Source organism: Euprymna scolopes, chromosome 23, assembly GCF_053919585.1.
Source record: "Euprymna scolopes isolate OS-2025 chromosome 23, ASM5391958v1, whole genome shotgun sequence".
Taxonomy (NCBI): domain Eukaryota; kingdom Metazoa; phylum Mollusca; class Cephalopoda; order Sepiida; family Sepiolidae; genus Euprymna; species Euprymna scolopes.
Window position 1 is genome coordinate 77,946,974 of NC_136504.1, and position 24,882 is coordinate 77,971,855.

At 39.6% G+C, this 24,882-nt stretch overlaps 2 protein-coding genes across 7 annotated transcripts in view; one reads left to right on the forward strand and one right to left on the reverse strand.

The window, feature by feature from the left end:
• LOC145246022 (uncharacterized) overlaps positions 1-21,920 on the reverse strand; it is a 231,371-nt gene extending 209,451 nt beyond the window's left edge. Inside the window, exon 1 of one of the 6 annotated variants that reach the window (XM_080107843.1) lies at positions 21,801-21,920. In XM_080107843.1, the coding sequence (XP_079963969.1) occupies positions 21,801-21,862 (62 nt within the window). In that variant the 5' untranslated portion in view covers positions 21,863-21,920. Of the gene's footprint in view, positions 1-11,939; positions 12,151-21,800 lie in introns of those variants that run through there. The other 5 variants (XM_080107844.1, XM_080107841.1, XM_080107846.1 and 2 more) reach the window with 5 other exon arrangements.
• Positions 12,178-24,882, forward strand: part of LOC145246024 (fumarate hydratase, mitochondrial-like) — a 56,344-nt gene continuing 43,639 nt past the window's right edge. The window contains exon 1 of the mRNA XM_080107847.1: positions 12,178-12,316. Coding sequence (XP_079963973.1) covers positions 12,191-12,316 — 126 coding nt within the window. The 5' untranslated portion in view covers positions 12,178-12,190. The remainder of the gene's footprint in view (positions 12,317-24,882) is intronic.

Below are 24,882 nucleotides of genomic sequence, written 5' to 3' on the forward strand. Positions count from 1 at the left end.
GCGGCTCCGATTCGGTGCAACTTTCGAGTTACATCGATCGGTTCTTAGTTAGGAGAGTCGACTTAGGGCTTTTAGACTGTCCAAGTTTTCATAGTATAGTTTATTCGGACCACAGGCTTGTCCGGGTTCGAGTAAACTTAGATAGTGTTAAACCTAGGATGGCTAGTTACTGGAAGTTCAACACGTCGTTGTTCGATGTGAAGGACTTCCGGGAACAGCTTCTACTAACAATACAGAGGGAATTGACGGGGGCTATCATCGGGAATAAGTGGTGGGGCAACCTTAAAAAAGTCATTAGGTCCTTCGCTGCTGATTTTAGTCGCCGGCTCAAACGTAGTTCTAGAGCAGCGAAAGCGGCGCTAGAAGATAGATTAGAAAGGGCGGTGGAGGAGGGGGATAGTGCTAGCTATACTGTAGTTAAGGCTGAACTGGACTCCTTGGATAACAGGGAGGACCAGGGAGTATTAGTTAGGGCTAGATTAAAAAGAGCGCCAAACGAGGCAACAAACATGGCTGCGTCATTGCGTGCGGAGGAGTTTCGACGTTCTGCAGATCGACACATCGCCAGTGTCACATTGCCGGACGGACGAACCGTAACTTCAAACGACGGAATCTTGGAGGGCTTTCGGACTCATTTTCAGGAACTTTTTACCAAGGAGCCCGGTCTGACTATTGAACAGTTTGACACCTATTTAGCCGACTTTTCTCGCCTGGAGGCGACCGAAGCAGCTAGGTGTGAAGGTAGCATAAAAGAGGAAGAAGTCATTGAGGCCTTGAAACAGGTCGGGCTAGACAGGACCCCTGGGATAGATGGTCTGCCCTACGAGGTGTATTTGAGGCTGTCGCCCATTTTTATCCCTTTGCTGACCGTACTTTTTAACTCCTGGTTTAGGAACGGGTGCATACCTCAGTACTTTACCAGGGGGATCATTAAATTGTTACGCAAAGATAAAAATGGAGGGGATGGGATAGGTAATTTCCGGCCCTTAACGATGTTAAACACAGAGTTAAAGATTTTGGCCAAGATCTTAGCAAATCGTCTGCAGATTGTCTTACACCGTCTAATAAGTCCCGAACAGACTTGTTCTGTTAAGGGCCGGACGATTCAAGACAATTTGCACACGATACGCTTGATCGTAGAAAAAGTCGACACAGAAGCCGCGCTGATCAACTTAGATCAGTCCAAAGCATTCGACAGAGTAGACCATCGTTACCTAGAGGCTGTTCTTCGCTCGGCTGGGTTTGGTCCCCAGTTTCGCTCTTGGATTTGCCTCTTGTATGCCAACCCTGGTGCTATGGTAGAAGTGAATGGGGTGAGGTCGAAACCCTTCATGTTAACAAGATCGATCCGTCAAGGTTGTCCGTTATCCCCAATGTTATATATGCTGGCGCTTGAGCCATATTTGCGCCAGCTTCGGGTGAATCCGGTCCTTCGCGGGATTACTTTGCCAGGTGGCTCTACCCCGGTAAAGTATACCGCCTATGCTGACGACGTGACTGTGCTTGTAACGAGCAGTGCCGAGATTAGAGTCGTTGACATAGAAACAAGTCGGTATGCCAAGGTCACAGGGGCCATAATTAACTACGTTAAGTCTATTGGCTTACGTATTGGTGCCTGGAGGGGTATGCCCCTTCAGGGACCCTTTGGTTGGACTGATGGGCCATGCAAGCTACTCGGCGTCTGGTTTGGCCCCGGTCTCCAGCTGGAGAAAAATTGGTCGGAGGTATTGGAAGCGGTCAAGGTCGCATCTCATTTGTGGGCCTTGAGAAATCTGTCTTTGAAGGGTCGGGCGGAGGTATGCAATTCTCATATCTACCCCCTGATCCTTTACCGTCTATCAGTACTTCCACTCCCGGAGACCACACTAGTTGATCTGGTGCGTGCTCTTTTTGCATTCATATGGCGCGGAAAGCAAGCCATGGTTACTCGGGAGGTCTGTTACCTGCATCCGTCTGAAGGCGGTCTGGGTATGCCTAGTGTGCAAATACGTAGACACACTCTTAGGCTGATATACCTGGATCGAATGTGTACACCAAGTGAGAGAAACGGTGTCTTCTGGATAGAAGACACTAAGAAAGCCTTTCAGGCTTTGGAGAGTGTGCATTCGGCTAGAGGAGAGGCACACAAGTTGTTCCGAAACGAGTGCCCTTTCTATCGCGAGTGTCGGCAGGCCTTGAGATTTCTTCTACGGGTCCAAGAAAGCCTCTCTGACACCCAGCTGTTGTCTCGCAAGGCGCTATATCGGGCCTTAGTGAGGGGATCCGTTCGAGACGAAAAGATTGAGGAGTTCGGTTTTACGAAGGAGGAGCGCCGCTTAATATGGCCTTGGGCGCCTGGGTCGAGCTGCTTCGATAATTACGAGGCATCACTCACCTGGCTGGTAATACGAAATGCCCTCTGGGTCGGCAAAAGACTTTACGCAGACACCCAATTGTGTCCGATGCGGAGAATGGGAGGAAGACCTTGATCATGCTTTCTTCCACTGCGCCATTGTTCGACCGTTGTGTGAGTTAGTTGAAGGCTTCACGGTTCGCATGCTGAGCGAGCGGTTTTTTGTGCTGGAGTCGGTTTCCCCATGCTGCAACTGGGCACCGACCATGAAGAAAGAAGAACGCTATGTTTTTCTGTGTTTACTAGCAGTTAAGAGAGGCGTGATTTGGACGACGCGACAGAAGGAGGTTTACGGAGGTGAGACCTTCACTGCTCCCCAGCTTGTCCTCATTTTCAAATATCGATTGGAAATGCGAATTAAGCTGGAGAAGGTGAAACTCACTCCTGTGAATTTCAACGACAGGTGGGTGAAAGTTTCGCGATTGTGTAAAGTGAATGGAGCTAATCTTGAATTTCTTTTTTGAGTGGCTTAGGTTTTTTTAAGGATTTTGGGTGACTTGATCAAACATAGACATGCATCGGACCTCCTAGAGTAGGCTAGTTAGGCATTTTTGTTCGATTTTTAACTTAGCTAGAGTATGCATGCTATCATCGCCCCAATCCCCTTTTTTGGTTTTCCCTGTCCCAGCGTCCCTTTTTTTTTTTTTTTTTTTTTTTTTTTTCCCACTTTTGGTTCGATAACCCCCAATCCCGGCCCCTTAGGTGACGGATAAACTGTTTTGCCAGAGATGTGGGCCATTTTTGTTGTGTTTGAATAAAGTCAGTTTTCGTGGGACCCACATCTTTTCGACTGGCAAAACTTTTTATCCGCCACAATTAGTAGTGAGGGGGTTCTTTTTACTAACCACCTTTTAGCATTGTATATTTTTCATCCAATTTTGTAAATAAGATTTTTATCCCCAACCCCCCCACATCATGTATATATATTTGTAACTTTTGGGGTTTAAGTAGGATGTCCACAGAGTGATTCTGGTATTTTGGTGAAAGAGTCTAGTTAAGTTAACGTTATGTTAGGTCAACATTAACCCCCACCCCCCTTTTTCGGCCTTGTGCCACATTTTTATTTGTGTAATTTTATTTTATCAAATAAAATAAATATTAACTTTAGTATTTGTCAAGTTATCCACAACTTGAACGCTGACCGAAAGTCCACTACACAATCCAACATGGCGCTACGAACAGGATTCGAGACAGAAGATTGGGAAAACTATTTCCTCAAAGCAGGCATTGCTGCCGATTCTGCCAAGAGCTACGCTGCAACTTTTGTGAAGGAAAAACTGAGGAAAGAAAACCTTCAAGTAATGGATCGAGCCATGCTAAGAGAATTGGGAATCACAGCAATGGGAGAAGCTCTGTCTATCCTTCGACAAGCCAAGGAGCCCGCTACCCAGACCACCTATGCTAAGGCACCAGCTGCCAGGCCTCCCCAACTTCATCTCGAAATGACCCCTCAACAATTCAGAAAATTTCGGATTGACTGGGAAGTATTCACCAGAATAACGGACATGTCAACTTCTCAGGCCAATACCCAGTTATACAGTTGCGCTGATGAATCCGTTCAAAACGCAATCATAAATACGTACCCTAAGTTCTTCACCACCAACCCAGACAAGCTGCTAGAGATGACAGAAGCATTGGTAACTCAAAAATCAAATCCCATGGTCCATCGGATGACATTTGCATCTATATCACAGCATGAAGATGAACCCATCCAACAATACCTTGTTCGTCTTAGGTCCACGGCCATAGACTGTAATTTCTCATGCCCCAACTGCGATCACGACCTGTCCGACATTTACATCAAGGACCAATTTATCAAAGGGATATCGAATGATATGCTTCAGACCGATCTACTGGCAAAAGCCGGGTTGCTAAAAACTCTCAACCAAAATATTTGTCATGCTGAGGCATTTAAGTCTGCACTACGGGACCAAACCGCAATGACTGATACCTCAGACATAGCTACAGTCCGGATGTCAATGTATCGCAAAAAAAAAAAAAAACAGTGCTGTACGGACTAGCAGAGGCAATATTCGCACTAGCTCTACTGCTACTCACAACAGTAACATTGCTGATAAAGAACCCCGTTAAACCTGCATAGGTTGCGGTAGTCACCAATACGGTACTCCAAGGACAAGTGCCCGCCATTTAACATGTCCGGCATGGAATCAAATGTGCAACACTTGTGGGAAACTTAACCATTTCTCAGCAGTGTGCCGGACAAAGAAATATCGCCCGGCAGTGATAAAAAGTCTTGAAGACCAAGAAGCTCCCATGAATACACTCATGGCCCATATCACATTCGATCAAATGAGGGGCACCATCATGACTACAGAAGGTGATCTGTTAACTGAAATAAATGCATCAGTAATCCCATTCTCACCAAAACCAGATCCCAGACAAGCTGTCAATATCCCTAGGAGTTGTAGTACAACGCTAAAGGTTTTTCCCGACAGTGGTGCCGCCATTTGTCTTGGGGGACCAAAGCATTTAATCAAAATGGGCCTCACAGAGATTAGTCTTGTCCAATCAAGAAAGATCATACGAACAGTTGGAGGTTTCACACTCATGTGTCAGGGTTGGCTACCAGTTGAGTTTGTGGTCAGAGGGAAAACAACTAAACAAGCCCTCTACATATGCAAGGGCATACAACGGCTTTATCTCAGCAGAGCAACCTGCATCGATGTGGGAATATTGTACAAACATTTTCCAAACCCTTTAGCAGACGTACATGAAAAGGTGGACACCGAGTCTAAAAAGTGTGTAGATCAATTGCCAAATCGCCCCAAAAACCTCCCTTTTCCCGCAACAGAAGATAACATAGGCAAACTTAAGAGCTGGCTCCTAGAAAAGTTTGCCAAAACGACATTCAACAAAGATGGGATATTTCCAGCCATGTCCGGCCCAGCTGCCCACATTCACCTCAAAGAGGGAGCAATCCCTAAAGCCAGGCATAACCCAATTCCTGTACCCTTCCACTTCAAGGAACCAGTAAGACAAGCCCTTTGGAAGGATGTAGAAAAAGGTATCATAGCTCCAGTACCCGTGGGTATGCCTACTGATTGGTGCAGTACTATGGTAATAACTGCCAAAAAGAATGGTAATCCACGGAGAACAATAGATTACCAACACCTTAACTCTCAATGCAAGCGAGAAACCCACCATACTGGGTCGCCATTCCAGTTGGCACTGCAAGTGCCACCTAGAACAAAGAAAACAGTCCTAGACGCTGTTGATGGATACCACTCGATTCTCTTAGACAAAGAGTCTCAACCATTAACCACCTTCATAACTGAGTGGGGAAGATACATGTATCTTAGGATGCCTCAAGGATATGTCGCATCTGAGGATGCTTACACTCGCAGATACGATGAGATAATAAAAGATATCCCACGCAAGGTGAAGATAGTAGACGATACCCTGCTATATGACTCTAGCATTGAGGGAGCTTTTTATCATACCTTCGATTTTCTGCTCCAATGTGCTAAGAATGGAATTGTGCTCAACACCGACAAATTCAAATTCTGTCAGGATGTTGTACAATTTGGAGGCCTCCAGATAACTTCTTCAGGAGTGACCCCTTCTGAGTCCATGATACAAGCGATACAGGATTTTCCAGTCCCAAGGACAATTACTGATGCCAGATCATGGTTTGGGTTTGTCAACCAAGTAGCCTGGGCATATTCACTGGGTCCAGTTATGGTGCCTTTTCAGGACCTCGTCAAACAAAACTCCAAATTTGCTTGGAATCAAAACCTTGAAGACGCATTCAAAGATTCCAAGCGAGTTATAATTCACCTAGTCCAGAAGGGGGTAGCAACATTTGACAAAGACAGAGCAACTTGCCTTGCTCCAGATTGGAGCAAAGAAGGAATGGGCTTCCTACTCCTACAAAAACATTGCCAATGTACCATGGAAAAAGCCCCAATCTGCTGTTCCGAAGGTTGGCATCTGATATATGCCGGCAGCAGATTTTGCACGGATGCTGAGCGCAGCTACGCACCAATAGAGGGTGAGGCAGCAGCAATAGCATGGGCATTGGAGAAATGCCGTATGTTCGTCATGGGTTCTTCAAACATCATAGTGGTCACAGACCATGAACCTCTGAAGGGGATATTTGGCGATCGTGATCTGAGCAAGATCCAAAACCCCCGGCTCTTTAGACTAAAGGAAAAGACCCTGAGGTACAGATTTACCATACAGCATTGCCCCGGGAAGTGGCACAGAGGCCCTGATGCAGTTTCCCGCCACCCAGTGGCGATGGTGCAAGCCCTCCTTGATGTATTTCCAACAAAACCCTCTCAAATGGATATACTGGAGTCGAACAACATAAGCAACATAACAGAGTCAACAGCAGTAATATAGCCATGATATCACCAGACCTAATTCGGTCAGCAGGTCGTGGCGATCAACAATATAACAAATTAATAGACACAATACAGCAAGGCTTCCCAAAAACACGTAATCTCACTGCGCCCGAAATCCATGAGTATTGGCAGGTGAGGCACCGCCTTAGCACTGACAATGGTCTAGTATTGTTGGATCGAAGGATCGTCATCCCCAAAACACAACGAAAAAAGGTCCTACACTGCCTGCATTCTGCACACCAAGGAGTAGTCGGCATGAAAGCACGTGCCAACGAATCGGTGTACTGGCCAGGGATGGATGCATCAATCCGCAGTATTAGGGCGAATTGCATGGTATGCTCAACCATCGCACCTAGTCAACCAAGGGAGCCTATCATTCTAACACGATCCCCAGAGTGGCCATTCCAACAAATCGTCATGGATATTTTTTATATTGGAGATCACACATACCTTGCCTGCGCAGATAGGCTAACTGGTTGGCTAATTTTATACCGCCTAGAATCAGGTCACACTACTACAACCAAATTGATGTCCATATGCCGACAACTGTTCCAAACATATGGTGCCCCAGAAGAACTCAGCACCGATGGCGGCCCACCTTTCACTTCCAGCACGTTCCAAGAATTTCTGAAAACATGGTGTGTTAGGCACAGATTATCTTCTGTTGCGTATCCCCAATCCAATGGCAGGGCAGAGCTCGCAGTAAAAACTGCAAAGAGGATTGTGAAAGGAAACACAGGCCCCCACGGTTCCTTGGACAATGACAGTGTTGCCCGGGCCATCTTGCAGTATCGGAATACCCCAATCCAAAGCATTGGCCTATCACCGGCTCAATTATTACTTCACCGTCGACTACGTGACTCCATCCCTTCACAGCCAATCCTCTACAAGCCTCATCCTGAATGGGTGTTAGCGGCACAACATCGCGAGGAAATGCTCCACCACCGCAATGCAAAAATAGTAGAAAGATACAATAAATATACCCACAACCTTCCACCGTTACAAGCTGGTGACACTGTAGCCATCCAAAATCCAGTCAATCGCAGATGGAACACAACGGGCAAAATCATCAGTTCCCTACCAGATCGACAATACCGAATCAGGGTTAACGGATCCTGAAGGATCACACTTAGAAACCGCCGTTTCCTCAGAAAATGCGAACTTAAGCCTGCACCAACCCCAATACCAAGTGCAGCACTAGGACCAACAATTCCCTCAAGTGATACTACATTCTTGCATCTCCCACTATCTCCCTGTAATAGCACATACACAGCAACCAAACCCCAACAACAAACCACACATATATCCCCACGCTTTCGATCAAGGATTCCCCGAGCTCTTTCTAGGTTACTACCACACAACAAACAAGGCCTAAAAGAGAGATACACCTCTCACACAACCCAGCCTACTCGGGGGGGGGGGGGGAAGAGGGGAGATGTAGAATAATCAAAAGAACTGTGTTAGTCAATAACACACAACAACAACAACAATAATAATAATAGCAGCAACACTTACCAAGGGTCCAGCTTATGCACAAGACAGACACCAGATTGAGCTGGACGGAGGGCTTGTATTTATGTACAAGCATATCCAATCAGGTGATTCAGCCAATCACAATCCAAAGAATAGACTGGCCCATGTGTGCACAATGGAATCTCCCATTGTGCCATAAATAGTTCTCCTCTTTCATGAGAAGTCTTTGTCAAGTTATCCACAACTTGAACGCTGACCGAAAGTCCACTACACAATCCAACAATCCAATGAGGTCCACTGATCCAATAACTTAAACTGCTCTTCAGCTTCGAGATAGATAAACCTCTGGTCTGATAATGTAATCAACTGGGTTCTTATCAGAAGAAACATATTTGTATTGAAGGTGTACCCTGAATTCCGTTGTCAACTCAGTTTCCGATTGCACAATAACCTTCAGCCTGTTCTTTACAAACACCTTGTTGTTGGTACTCTTTGATATCAACCATGACATTTCACTATTTGAGCACGTCCTCAACAGTAATCGGAGGCATTTTATTGCCAAGAAGGCAGCTAGTAGCTTCATTATAGGCAATTTCTTAGGCTTCAATGGGGCTTTTCTTTAGTGAAAACCAAGGATGAAGCACCTTCTTTAGCTACATAGGCAGCAAAACCATGCCTTCTTTGAGAACAGGAATAGGTTTGTTTCTCCTCCTCCATCCATGGCACACCTAGGGAATTCTATAGAACTGATCCCTGACAATTCTTGAACTATGACTGTCCATCTTGCCTGCAGCACATTTTTATTCCAACTCAACCCCAACTTCCACAACTCGCTTATGAAAGTTCGAGCCTGAATAGTTATGGGAAGGCAAAGGGAAAGAGGATCAAAAATCTTTGAGGCTTCAGATAAAATTTGTCTTTTAGTCCTTGCACTTGGATCACAATATTAGGGAGCGACATCATTCTGAAGGTGAGACCAATGGCCAAGTACTTTCTCCCAAGAGCAGTCATGTTAAAACAGATGGTAGTGTCGTCAGTATAAATGTCTACAAATGATCTTAGGATGTTATTTGGAAGATCATTGATGTAGATCAGGAAGAGAGTTGGGCCCGGGATGGATCCCTGATAGACCCCAGCATTAATATTGTGAGCTTCTGATTTCTGCCCGTCAACCATCTTATGAACCTATCAGACAGAAATGATTTAATAACTGAGAAAACATTTCCAGCTATACCGTAGCTTGAAGTAGGCCTTTATGCCTTACTCTATCAAAGGCCTTTGATATGTCAAGAGCAATTGCCCTAGAAGGGAAGCCTCCATCAAGAGATTCATCAATTCTATGAGATAACTGTTAGCATATCTGCTGTAGATCTAGTAGAATGGAAACCATATCACTAAGGTTATTTTTGCTGAGGTGGTTAACTACTTCTCTAACAGATTCCAACAACTTACTCATGACGCACAGGAGACTGATTGGTCTTTACAGAGACGGAAATAACCAATCACCTCAATTCTTAAATACAGGGCATACTGATGAGGTTTCTCAAGGTGTTGGCAAGCAATTCTCCTTAAGACAACACTTAAACAGCTTTGTAAGTATGGGAGCTAGTTCTGGTTGAATCTTTTTCAACACTAATTGGAATGCCGTCAGGGCCAGTTGCTTTACTGAAATCAAGGTTTTTCATTAGCTTGGCAACATCATGCACAGATATTTGTATATCACATAGCGTGTTTTCTGATACAGGAGGAAATACAGGGGAGGGGGGTGACGGTCTTGGTCGCATAAGGTAGAATTAGTTGCAAAGAATTTGGCTTAGTCTGATGCTGACGAGATTACCTCAGGCCCATTGATGATGGTTGGGATACACCACACACTTCTATTCAAGACCCTGTTTGTTATTTGACAAAACTAGTGGGAACTAAACCACTGCTCAGCTACTTTTAACTAAAAAAAACATGTTGAATTTTTTTTTTTTTTTTAAGTGAAACCTTATAATCTTGTTATACTGTTCAGAAAATTTTGTATCTTTACAACAATTTTTTTCTATTCCATTCAATGTTTTTAGATATTTAAAAAATAAATTCACTCCATAAAGAAATAAAATATATTAAATCAAAAACCTCATGTATTTGTTTAAGAGAATAAAAAAATAAATAAAAAATCGGTAGACTGTTTTTTTTATCGGCAAAAACTGATAAGTGCAATGGGATCATTTTTTAACTACGGTGGCCCATATGTACTAACTTTTGTTTACAGCAAGCAATATAAAGAGACATTAATTCTGGTGCTTACAGGCCACCATAGTTCTCAACTCTGAGAAAGGGAGACGATTATCTCCCCTTTTTGTCCATTTGTGACGAGCTGAAGTCGCGGTATTTTTTAATCATTGCTTAAAAAATTATTTTATTTAAAAAAGACATGGAATATAAAATATAAATTCTTAACAATGAAAAATGGAAAAAAACCCATTGATTAGTATTTTTTATAGTTAAGTGATTTTTTGGAATTTATATATATATATATATATATATTTATTATCGAAGTAAGTTAAAATTCGTTGATTTTTTAAAAATCTTTTTTAAAGAAAACCGATTAAAAAAAAAAATATTGCATAATTTGCTATTAATCCTGTTTTTTTTTTTATTTGGTCTTTGCTCCTTTAATTGAAAAAAATATAGGGCTTGAATTACATTTTTCGAGCAGTTATAAGCTTCGAAAGATAGGAGATCGAATTATTCAAGTTTTTATCCCACATTTTTAATAGCGATTTCTGACACTGCTAACTACACAGATTCGAAATATATGTCAGCCTATGTCACGGTAACATATATTGAGCGAGTTTCTAACAGTATTTTGTATATTTTTTTATTTTTAACTCCTTTTTCTAAACTTACCGTGTCAAAGAGAGAATCGGGCGCCATTTTTAATTTTCCAATACATCGGTAAACACTGTATGTTTTTCGAGCTGAATAAACATGTTACATTAAATAAAAACACTAAAAATTTAATTAGGTAGAAAAGTAATTTATTTTACCTTTGATAACATTTGTTATATATTTGTTTTTTTTGACTACTTTTTCGAATCTGTGTATAGTAATACAAACCCGCGACATTTATTGGGTGAGTTCACTATTTTGCATAATTTTTTTAATTTTTAAAATCATTGTCGAAATTTCAAAGATGTAAGTGTCAAATCACACCCAATTTTTCTTGTTCTCATGTAACGCTCGTACTCGACACTACTTGTTTTTCAAACTGAATAAACATTTAAAAGTAAGTAAAAACGCTAAAAACTTATCATTCTAGGTAGAAGAGTAACTTATCTTGCCTTTGGTAACATATTTAGGTGAACTTGAACGAGAATCCCCCCACCCCATATTTTAGTGTCCAATCAATAATAACCCACTGAAAAAATTGCAAAAAAACGAAAGTCGTTACACGAGGTTGTGGGTGTTTATTTCGAAAGCCGTTCTTGGGGGTGGGGGTGATTGCCGTTCAGGTCCGCTTTTATTTGTTATATAATTGTTTTTTGACCATTTTTCGTATTTCTGTAAAACAAACACTATTTTTTTTTTTTTTTTTTTTTTTGGTCATTATAAAAATGTTCGAATTCTGCTTAACGTTGTATTTTGCTTTCTGTTTTTCAGTTCTGGGAAATAAAAATCACAAAAGAAAAGAATTTAGATAAATTAAAAATGTTAGTTACCTGTTTATTCGTTTGGTTTTGATATTTTCTTTGGGTGCTGGTTTATATAAAGACTTTTTTGGAATCCCAGAAGTTGTACGATTGGTTTTCGAAGACATAATCGAATATTCCCGCTGGTAAGCAACGATAGAACGAGACGACGCCTAGCGTTGTTTTCTTCCGTTGGTAAACAGGGGCAGATAACTCTAAGCTAAGAATTTCACGTTGGCAAGTTATGACCGATTTTTGCCGACTGTTGCCGACAATAAAGCATGGTCTTCTTTTGCCTCATTCGCTCTTGTTCAAGAGGTCTAATAAATCGTCGGTTCACCCGGCGTGACTTTGCACAAAACAAATTCAGCAGGGGTGTCTCCGCTATAACGACGAACGCTAACATGGTAAGTAGCTTCATGTCATTTTGATTGTTTTTAATGATGCTGATATCCAATGTTTGCTCTTCGTAAAAAGACTCGGAAACAGGAAAAGTCGTGACTCAAAAAGCATTTAAACCCATCAACAAAACCGATGCAGAGTCATACCCACATGGCAAAGATAATGTGCATTTTTCTTAGATTATTATTTATGTTTTTAGTTTTAAAATACCCGTCGTATTTTCTATTAATATTAGTAGTTTAATGATTTCACAAGAAACTTTCAATAAAAATCAAAATAAAAATTGACGATCGCCCGGCGATTTTATTGCGCGTAACCTCTGTATGTATAACCTCCTCGACATTAAGATTTGTTTATTTTTGTTTAACAGATCTTCAGTAAAATTCTGCTTTTGCTATCTTGAAGACTTTTGCTCCCAAAGACCAGACAATTCTTATTCATAATTAGGTTGTCTGATTTTCGTAGTGGTTATAAGTAAAATTAGTCCACCGTACAAATTATTTGTGTGCACCCGGGGCGGGGCAGTGGGGCAGGGGCACTGCACCCCTTTGATTTAGAGATTTTATTTTGAAAAACTAAAATTTTCAAAGCCAATCAAAAAAGTGGGGAGAGGGACTTTCACACCAGGGGTCATCTTACTTAAGATTCCCAAATTAAGTCGTTTTATTATTATTATTATTATTATTATTATTATATCTAATAATTTATATACAGTGCAGGCAAAAAGAAAGTCCGCACTTGTAATTTTGGGTTTGTATTATTACTGTACACATAGATTCGAAAAAGTTATCAAAAAAACAAATATATAACAAATAAATGTTATTAAAGGCAAGATAAGTTACTTTTCTACCTAACTTGGATAATTTTTCGTGTTTTTATTTAATGTAACATGTTTATTCAGTTCGAAAAACATACTGTGTTTTTACCGATGTATTTGAAAATTCAAAATGGCGCCCGACTCCCTCGTTAACACGGTAAGTTTGGGAAAAAGTGCTATAAATATAAAACGAGACAAAATACTATTAGAAACTCGCTCAATATATGTTACCGTGACATAGGTTGACATATATTCGGTGGGTTTTGAATAGTATTTTGTCTAGTTTATTATTTATAACACCTTTTCCCAAACTTACCGTGTTAAAAAGAGAGTCGGGCGCCATCTTGAATTTTCCAATATATTGGTAAACACTGTATGTTTTTGGGGCTGAATAAACATGTTACATTGACTAAAAACACGAAAAATATATCCAGTTTGGTAGAAAAGTAACTTATATTGCCTTTGATAACATTTATTTGTTATATATTTGTTTTTTTTGACAACTTTTTCGAATCTATGTGTACAATAATACAAACCCGTAATTTTTTCAAAAACTGCAAATTTAAGCTAAATTTAATGTAACTGTTTAAACAAACTATATCTCATTTGATTGGCCTTTTATTCCTCTATAATTTTACCTGTTCATTTTGACTTTTAATTGAAATATTCTAGTGTTCAAGTCAATTTTAAAAATAACTTCAAATTAAGGAGGTAAAAAGAAAATCCGCAGCAACTGTTCCTGTTGTATTTGTGTTGTGTTAATGTCTTAAAGTTACATTTAAATAACAATTTTCCATTGTGCAAACTTTCTTTTTGCTTCCTCAATTTGAAGTTATTTTTTTAAATTGACGTGAACACTAAAATATTTCAATTAAAAGTCAAATATGAACAGGTAAAATTATAGAAGAATAAAAGGACAATCAAATGAGGTATAGTTTGTTTAAACAGTTACATAAAATGTAGCTTACATTTGCAGTTTTTAAAAAAATTACAAGTGCAGACTTTCTTTTTGCTGCCTCTGTGTGTGTGTGTGTGTATATATATATATATATATATATATATATATATATAAGAGCAAACAGTTAATAAAACATGTTAAAAAACACTTTGAAAAAGAGTTAAAAACATATTTAATCTGAAAAGGAAACACTTTATAAGTGGATAGTCTTTAATCCACGGAGTTTCGAAGAAATACTTTCCTTCTCATCAGAGGGTAGGAATTAGCAAAATGCGGGATCGGATTTTTCATACAAAAGTATTTGATGAAACAACAAGTAAGTCAAAGATCTTACTTGATAACAAAAAGTGAAGTAAAGGGAATATGGTGAAGAAAAAGGTGATTACACGTGAATGGATAGTCTGGTGAACGGTAAATAATCCAATGACGGTAAAATCCAAAAATATAACTCCAAGAAAGTTAATTGAATTTCCATTTGCACAAGTAAAATCCAAGGAAATCACGTAATTGGAAGATGGTCCAAAATAATCCAAAAAGCCGAAATCCATGGAATAATTCACAAATATGTACAAGGAAAAGGGGAAAAATTCCAATAATATTAATAAAAGAAAAATAAGATATTGTTATAAGGAAAAACAATACCCCCCTTCTTCCTTTCATGACATGATAAATGTATGTATTAGTCAAGCAGACACTCTGTCCCCAACCTCCCTCCATCCACCCACGCAAAGGAAATCACAGAGACAAAATCCTCCGCCTCATCACCGCCTTTCGACAAGACGGCGAACATAAGGGATGTAAACCAGACAGAAACCCCAACCCACCCATCTCAGAAGGGAACATGTGGAAGTAAAAAAACTTGAGCAGGAAATTTAGTTGGGCTACGAACAGCCAGGGGAACACTGGTTAAAAATCAGTGCCCCGAAGAAAATGGGATTAAAACCAGCGGAGAAAGACGCATAGGTGAAATATAGTCCATTCAACTCGGATCGGCGGATCGCCATCGGACCGAAAAGGGAAACCAACTCAAAGCTTGGATATACCTTGGCCGAATGTTATTCTTGGAGATGAATATCCCTCCAATGGAGAATCTTATGCTAAAAATCATTCGTCAGGAATAATGTTAAAAGAAAAAGAAAAAAAAGAAAAAGAGAACAGTGACGGAGAAGAAAAGACGTTTGTGTTAACGATGCTCGTTGGGACTGGACAATTATCAAGAAGCTAAGTATTTATCAATTTTCATTCACTCCAATCCGCCCAACCCGCTCCCATGTCTCTATGCTAAAATATCATTTATGTTATGTATGAATTGACTTTTTGCCATGTACAATGAAAGAAGAAATACTTGACTGTCTTAATAATAACTGTGACTAAATTTTTCTTTTCATTCAAAAAAAAAAAGGGGGGAAAAGGAGGGGGGAAAGAGACAATACATCCCCATGAACAAACTTTATTATCACCCCCACCCCCATCTCGACCCATAATGTTGTCTGCACCTCCATTTGCATTATTGTTGTTTTTTTGTTTTTTTTGCATTCACCTGTATTACATTCATGTAAATAAATTAATGTATTTTAGTATGTTCATACCCGATTGTGTCATCGTCGTTCTTATTGCCTTATTCTAATTATTAACTGTGAATGTCATTAAGGTGTTTCATGACGATAATGCTGGTTCGAACCTTGGCAAGTGCCATTTGGTTGTAATATCATTATAACCGGCACACTGCATATTTTTTTTTTTTATTTCACAACTTGCGTTTGGAAGGAGAATTTCACTTTGAAATTCCTAACCTTGGGCTATCGACACATGGGATTCTCATCTGAGATCCCAACACACGTCAAACCCCTGGGTTAGACCCAAAACCATTACAATATGCTTTTCACACGGCTGCCGAGACATAATGTAAATAAGAAAGATCAGGGAAGATTTTATATATATATATATATTGCGAGAATTAATTTCCTCAAACGCTTTAGAACTCAGCAGAGTGCAAAAAGACGGACAACGGAATAAAGCAAGCCTTACCTGAGGTGATGAATTTCAGTCTTCTTTGGTAGGATTGCGAAAAATATACCCATTTCTCGCGTTTGAGCGTCTTAATCATTCTCTCCCATGCACCCCCATGCCAAGCTGAATAAAGAGGGATGGTGAGATGACTAATGGTAGTCAATCTAAAATTCTCTTTGAATTCATCAGAGACAAATACTTTAGATAACAAGATATCGGACGCCAAGAAGATCTTCGCATTGTCCTAGTAAACATGTGTAGGAACTCCGAACTCGTTGGTGAATCTGACAAATGCCAATATGAAGGAAGTGGTGCTCATATCTGGTAAAATCTCCAGATGCACAGCACGCAAGCTCATACAGGTGAATAATTTCACGTCATTTTCACGTTTTCGTCATTCTGCTTTACCAAAAAATGACCAGTAAAGTCAACACCCACCTGTTGAAAAGGATGAATAAAATTAGCCTGATGATTGGGCAGTTGAGAACCTGACGGAGTTTTAAAAGACATCGAATTGACTTTTTTGCAAATAATACAATTGCAAAGAATTTTCTTCACTTATTGCCTTCCTTGAGGGATCCAAAACCCAGACAATCTCAACTTTGCAAGAGTTGAGTTGGTTCCTAGATGGCAACAATTTAGGTGTGCCTCTTTGATAATCAATTCAGTCAAATGATGATTTTTCCCTAGAAGTATAGGGAACTTGACATCAAAGGGGTGAATGTCAGAATTCTGAATACGACCTCTTGTTCACATCAGACCATCCTTATCAAGGAACAAACCAAGAGCAGATACTCTTGGAGGAACAGCTTTATTAGAGGGCTGGTGCAAGTATTCCAATACAAATAGATATTCTTCCTCTTGCATATGAGAAAAGAGCAATAGTTTAGCTCTATGATTGGTATCTGTGTTTCGGTGTTTTAACTTATCACAGAACCTCAATACCTTCTCCAGGACATTAATTGCTTTGGACAGCGAAGAATAATTGGTGATATTTATTGGTAAGTAGTTCTCACCAGTGCTAGAACCATCAGAGAACATACAAGAAATTACCTTTTTGTTCACGTCGTTAAGGCAAGGTAAATAGAGACACTGGCCAGTTGATTCAACCAGTTGGGGCCGTGTACCCAAAATTTTAATAGTTGTTCAAACTTAGAGGTAGTAAGCCCTCTAGTTAATAAGTCTGCTGGGTTTTCGGACGAAGGAACATATTTGAACCGAGGGAGAACTTGGAAATCTAGATTAAATTCATCCAGCATTTTTTTATGTCCATCACACGGTTGTCTACAAAGATGTTTTTAGTTCCTTTCCCATTGAAGACCCAAGATAAGGCTACTTGAGCATCAGACACAAGAAAGAAGGAATTAACATTGATAGTTCCGATGCTTTCAGCACATTAGGCACTATTTTAAGGGCCAGATAAATGGCCAAAAGTTCCAAGGTAGGAAGGGTCTTCCTTTTAATAGGAGCCACTTTGGCCTTGGCAAATAACAGGAAACATTGTGACCCTTGTCTAACATATAGAGAAAACCCATAAGTGAGCTTAGATGCATCACAAAAACATATAAGTTGCATCGGGCAGTCATCCACTAACACACGTCGGGGGAACTCTATATCACCTAGCTTGTTCAATTCTTTGGCTAGGGCTTGCCAAGAGGCAGTGAAGGTTTCAGGAATTTCTTGATCCCATGAAAGTCTGTCTTTCCATAGTTGGCTGACAAGTAACTGGAAGTAGTAATGACAAGGGATTGTAAAGGCTGGAAATTTGGGAAAGGATCGCACATTTCGTGTTGGCTTTGGCATCTACCACAACAGGGCTCAATCTGACTGTGTTTAGGCTAGGGGAACAACAGTACCCCAGAACTTTTTCAAAGGAAGAGGAGAAATGATAGATTCATCCTCTATCATTTGTTTCTGCAAGTCAGTGCAGTTGGAATTACAGGACTGAAGATCAAATCCTGCCTCCTTTAATCCTTTGCGCACAGTATTATCCACTTCAAGTAGAGATTCATAGTCTCGTCCAGTGGTGACCAAGTTGTCGACATAAAAGTTGGATGTCATTATAGATGAAAATTCATCAGAGTCATATCTCTCAGCATGAAGCTTGAGAATGTAATTCAAGATGAAGGGGCTGGCATTGAAGCCGAAAATAATGGAATTGTACCAATATGTACACAATTTCTCCTTAATTTGGAGGAAAAAACAAAATCTCATTGCGCAGGCGAATTTGCAAGAATGCTTTGCAGAAGTCTCCCAAGAGGACATAATTATTTTTTCTAAAGGCCAATAACAAGTCAAGCAGCTGCGCCGTTAAATTCATGTCATCATAAGCTGCATTATTAATAGAAACTCCCCTTCTTTTTTAAGGAATAATTAAAGACTGGGTGGATTTTAGTCGTAACTCCAAGACCCTCTTTAAAAACGGGTCTGTGGAGAATCCAACAATATTTGACGTACTCACCAGGAGTAACAGAGAAAGGTTCCACGATGCCCAATTTTTCATAGTCATTGAACACTTGTAGATATTTATCATACAATCCCTGCTTCTCCAAGGAGACTGCCACTCTCTGCATAATTCTCAGAGAAGGTACATAATTAGAATCTACCTTAGCCAACTTATTGTAGTCCCATAGTAGATCGACATAATGATTTCCATCTTTTAGCACGACGGTTTTCTTAAAATCCTCTATCTTTGCTTCATCATATGAAGAAAGTTTAGCCTTTTCGTCGATACCTACAGAATCCAAAGAAAGAAATTGCTCTATACAGCGTTCAATGGAAGATTCTTCAAAAAAGGGACCCAAAGAATCCGAATACGACGGGATAGGATTCAACACACTATCCACCAAATATGTGGAGCAAGTAGATAACGAATTGTAAGCTTGCTCAAAGGGAGGCAACTCATTGTGAGTTTTAATTATTTCGGGCTTCAAAAAATTACACGCATCTCCGAAAGGAAGAATCGTATTGGACATCTTCCACGCAGTGCCATTAATACATTCAACCATACAGAAATTTTGTATGTGTTGAATTAAATCTCGTCCGACAAGGCCATGTAACTCCTTGCCATTTAGATCTCTGCATCCATGGCAGAGATGAAAGCCAGCTTCCGTTATGTTGGGCATGATTTCGTCGAACCTGTCTACTTGAAATCTCAAGTTAAGGCTGTCCGAGAACAGGGCAGCAAAAGGAAAAGGTTTTTGATTACCTAATTTGATGGAGACGTCAAGCTCCTGGAGGTTCATAGGTCTTGTACCAATAATCGTATTCACAGGCATCGTAACTGGCCTAGGTATTAATTCTTCCCTAGCTCTCAGTTCCTGCAAAATAGTTTGAGAAAAGAATGATTTTTGGCTCCCAGTGTCCAAAATACAATGAAAACCAACTGGGGTGCCCTTAGCCTTTAAAGACACACTGATTACTGGGAATAGGCAGTTTTCGCCATCAGTAAAGGAAGTCTTTCTGACAAAGGATTTTGAAGTTTGGGGGCACATTGTTGAAAAGTGTGTTTTCAACCCGCAAGTAGTACAGGGGTAAGGAAATCCTTTCTTCCCTTTGCATTCTTGTTTCAAATGGCCCCCCCCCCAGACATCTAATACATAATTGGAGCTCTTTAGCTCGCGAAACCTTTGAATCATAAGAGGTATACTTAGTGCAGTTCCTTATGGCATGGTCTGCTAGTTTGCATAATTTGCAAAACTTATGCTGGTAACCAGCATTATCATTAAGTTTTGGGGCATTTGAACTCCTTTTGAGTTTGACCTTTCTATCAGTAGAATTGGCCTCCCATATCGGATTTGACTTCAAGTGAAGAAAAAGGTGGCGGATTAGGTGCAAAATATTTCCGTTTTTTAGTGTTCAATGGCGCTGCCTGTAAAAAATCTATAATGTCCAAGAAATTAGCCATAATAGATAAAAACGTAGAAAAACGTTCCTTCGTTATGGACATTAGTTCCCTTCTAACGCTAACGGGGAACTTACAGAACAATATATGGGCAATAATAATATCCGAAGTGGAACTCTCTGTAAAGAAGTCTGTTCCAAAGGACTTATCTAGGTCGGACAAATCCATTTTAACCTGTTCAACATAGGTCTTGAGTGTTTCTAAATTTGAGATGGGCACCATCGGAGGCATTATCTCCTCCAATATACGATCCTTGATGAGGGACAGATTCAGGTATTTCTCCCGCAAACAATTCAAGGCTATGATGTAATTGTCGGAAGTGACATCCAAACTGGAGATCAAGTCATAAGCTTTCCCCCTTCGATTTGGACTTACATAGAAGTAACTTGTCCGCTTCTCCTACATTGGAGGTGGAGAAATCAAACCTCCATAGAAAAGTTCTAAATTCAAACTTATCGTCTGAAGGTGATCCACTGAAACTGGGACATTCTAAGTCCATCCATAAAGGCAGAGGAGCGGAGGGTTCCTTAACCACATGATTGGCCTTCAACAGAGGCAGCTCTTCTCTTATTTTGGATGAAAACTGCTCTGCCTCAAGACATATCTTCCTTCTCTCCTTGTGAGAGGATTTTAACACTAGTTGGTCAATAATTTCGTCAAGTTCCGAAATCCATCTCTCCACGTCTGATACTCTCGAATGAATTAAAGACGGTGAGGCATTATCCTTCAACCATTCTATCATGTTCGATATTCAACATTTCTTGGCTTCAATTTTAAACAATAAGTTTTTACTGGAGCTCAACTTGAAGAAAGGGATGAACACTAAACAATGACAAAGGAGACCAGTCGTAAAAGAACGAATAGAAAATACCCATCAAGAGGTGAAATCCCGTCAACAACACTGTAAGAACGAGAAATACAGATAGCGGGAGTTAAATTTAATCCCCTGAATCAAACAATTTTAATTTTAGACAAGAATGTAAATTTAATAACTGAAAGAAATTTTTTTTTTTTTTTTAAATAAAATTTCTGGTCTCTATAAATTAATACCAGGATCGCAGAAAATGTTTACATTGAAAAACAGTGGTCCAGTCACCACGTGGAATTATGACCCCACGAAAATTTGCTGTCAAACTCTAGAATAAACAAAAAACGCTTCAGGATAATTTATAGTTATTAAAATCAGAAATAACGTTTTTCCAGTACAAACAAGTCAATGACATATTTTTTTTTTTGACACATTTTTTTTTTATAGAAATTCAGTCATGAAATATTTATAGAAAGGGGTTAATTCAGTCATGAAATATTTATAGAAAGGGGTTAATTCAGTCATGAAATATTTATAGAAAGGGGTTAATTCAGTCATGAAATATTTATAGAAAGGGGTTAATTCAGTCATGAAATATTTATAGGAAGGGGTTAATTCAGTCATGAAATATTTATAGAAAGGGGTTAATTCAATCATGAAATATTTATAGAAAGGGGTTAATTCAGTCATGAAATATTTAGCTAGTGTTAAGCGCCATTCAATTTATGAATATAACTTCAGCGATAATTCAATTAATTTTAAAATGGCCTTGGAAAATATCAAAGAGTATGCACTAAGTAAATACAAGCTAAATTATGAACAAAATATTAAATATTTTAGGTCCTTTTCACAAAAATAAAACGAAGAAAGATATAAACTATTTAGCATATAATTTTTCGCAAAATAAAGCCATTGTGAGAATTAATTTCCTCACACACTTTAGAACTCGGCAGAGTGCAAAAAAAAGGACAACGGAAAAAAGCAAGCCTTACCTGAGGTGATGAATTTCAGTCTTCTTTGGTAGGATTGTGAAAAATATGCCCATTTCTCGCATCTCTGAGAGTCTGGTAGTTTTCTTTTGAAGTGTTAAATTGCTTTTCTTCGGAGAAGCTAGTATAAGGGAGCAGAAACCATTTATTTATGGTATCTGGAAGATTAAAACTTCATTAACGGAGCCGAACTATTTTAGTTCTAGGGAAGACAATAGTCGTCTAAAAAAATTCCTATCACAATAGGGATAAATTCTTGGTTAAAGAAAAAAAAAAAGGGAAATGGAGCTCCAAGCATGGTTGACCTTGAGGCAGTCCCTTTTAGGGAGATACTTAATTTAGCATCTTGCCCCTAGCAGGGTTTTTTTGCAAAGAGAGCGAAAATGTCTGTAAGTTTTAAAAACTGCGCACGCAGTAAGTTTCCTAGAGGTCCAATCAAAAGCCTGAAAAGAAAACATGGCATTCAGCGCCTCAACCAATAAGGCTTGCCTTCCCATGTACAATTTCCAACAATATATATATATATATTATGATATCTGTAAAAAATAAAATTTTGGAAAAACCGTTTTCATTCAATAAAACGTTATTTCATTGGCGTGGGGTGATGAAAAAAATGTTCAAAAAGAAAAAAGTGTGTCCCTCCCAACCCTTTCTAGATGGTAGACTGCCAACTGTTTTCCAGCATGATGGGGTCGAAAACAAGCAGGTCGATCTCTAAATATTGCTGAATTCTAGATGGGGTGTGGGGAGAAAAAATAGGGTGGGAAACTTGGGAAGTATGTGATGTCACTCCAAGATGGAAGCAATTAATGGAGGGCCAGGGACGAGAAGAAAAACTGGGGTGCAGACATCTTGGAAGTTGACTAAGAAACTAAACTAAACCAGGGTTTACCTTAAGAGGTTTGGAGCTCAATACAACCTAGAACTGTGTGCAGCATGCTCAGAAGGGGAACACATACTCAAACTTGGCACCTCTACAAGCTCACTAATCTGATCCATCTTTTGTCGAAGGTTGCGGGATGTAATCTGATCTTGACCTTTAATTGGTGTTTGAAGAACGTGCTGAAATCCTGACCAGCAAAAAATTCAACCCAATGCTTCTCGTTCAATCTCGACGTCCACAACACCAGTTTTGCTACATCCAGGATCACAAGAAACATCGTCCCATGGCAGCCTAGCATTGTGGATGACATGTGGAGGCTCGGGATTGATATGAACTGTCACCTTGTTTACATACTTTCAGTATCACTGCAGTTTGCTGCATTCGTAGAAAGTGTGTTCTGGTATTTCCGCTGGAATCCCACAAAAGTGACACCTGAGCAACTTCACTATTCCAACAATTGGCAGATCAACTCAAAGTTGTAAAGAGGAGATGAGTTGAACCTGGTGCATAGCTAAATGAGTGGGTCATGTGTGGCCTCCCCCTCACTAATTTCCTATAAAGTTTTTTTTCTCAAAGCATGTGAAAGGTTGCTGGACCTTGGGAACTTCCTAAGTGTGCAACTCCGCATTCTCTGGTGAACTGCATGTCGCCCTACAGCCTACAACCTACAACAAGCCCCAACCAAGTGGTTGAGGATGAAGTTGGGAAAATCGTTATCGACCACTGGATTCCATACTAACTCTTCTGTCAAGGTTTGACTCTGGAAGGCCAGCCTCCAGGCGTCTCAATCACACCTCAAGTCAGGCAGTCCCAAGCCTCCCTCACACAGACATTGAACACAGACCTGTCTACGAACCCAATTCCTCCTCCAAAGAAAGTGAAGACAGGGGGGCCTTTAGATGATTCTCGGGCAGAGGAAGTTGGTTTTTGAAGGCCATTTGGTAGAGGATGAGAGGAAAGACATAAGTGACGCATGCCTCTGCTCTACCTTTTAAGAAAAGTTTCCTTTGAACCCACGACTAATTTTTGGGGGGGTTGGAGACCCGGTCCAAACAATACGCCAAGAATCTGAAGCAGGGCATCTGTCCAGCTGAAGGGAGCCAAAAGAATGGTGGCACCCCTCCAAACCCCCAACCACAGATCGACCGACTTGCTGTGATTGATTTTGACACCTGTGATCTTTTCATACTGCATGAACGCCTCTGTCACCATCTCAATGTCTCAGAAGCACAACATAAAGATAGTGATATCATTGGCGAATGTGGAGATTCTGCCTCTCAATTCACCAGGCAAAGCGATCCCGTGCAGGACAGGACTTGTCTCTCCAGCTTGTATTGCAGTGGCTCCAATGCAAATTATTTTTTTAGTATACATGTAAATTTTGATTATGTCTGAAAGTTAATCTCTAAAAGGAAAACATGTATATTTATGTGTTTAAAAAATTACAGTGAAAAATGTTGAAAGAAAAAACAAATTTGTTCAAATTTCAACTCTGAATAACTCCGCAGTATTTTTTGTTTTTTACTTTGTTTTCACCTTAACACTGACTGCTTTTTGAGTATGCTGAAAACGAATATGACATTTAAATTTTGGTCAGGCAAATAGTTTTCTGGATATTAAAACCTTTATTATCCAATGCAATCCCTTACGTTTTCACTGGTAGCCATGTTAATGTACATGTGTGTAACAAAACACTCCCTCCTTGTGTTAAGAATGGCGACAGCTGCTGAAATTCATTAAATAATACATTGGACAAAAATGTCTTTATATGCAAGAAACTACTTGTGTGCCCCAAATTTGAATGTGATATTCGTTTTCAACAGATCCAAAAACCTTTTAAAGTTGCCAATTTTAAGGTGAGTATTGAGTTGCAGTTAAACTAAAGATTTACAAATCAACATAAAAATCTCTAGAAAAATAATTGTCAATTTTGTGAAACTATTTCAATGATAATTAGTAAATTAAAATCTTAAGATACCGAATTTTTAGAAAACCTTTTTTAAAATGTACATTTTAAACTAAAAATGGTATAATTATCCCCAAAAAGTGGATTAGTTGAAAACAAAAACATTTATATTGTGGTCATTATCCAAATCCGTCTTTTAATAATTATAAATGAAAATTAAAGAAAATGTATATGCTTGTTAAAACTAAAAATAGTGTAATTATCAAAAAAAAAAAAAACAGTTAAAAAAAAAGTTG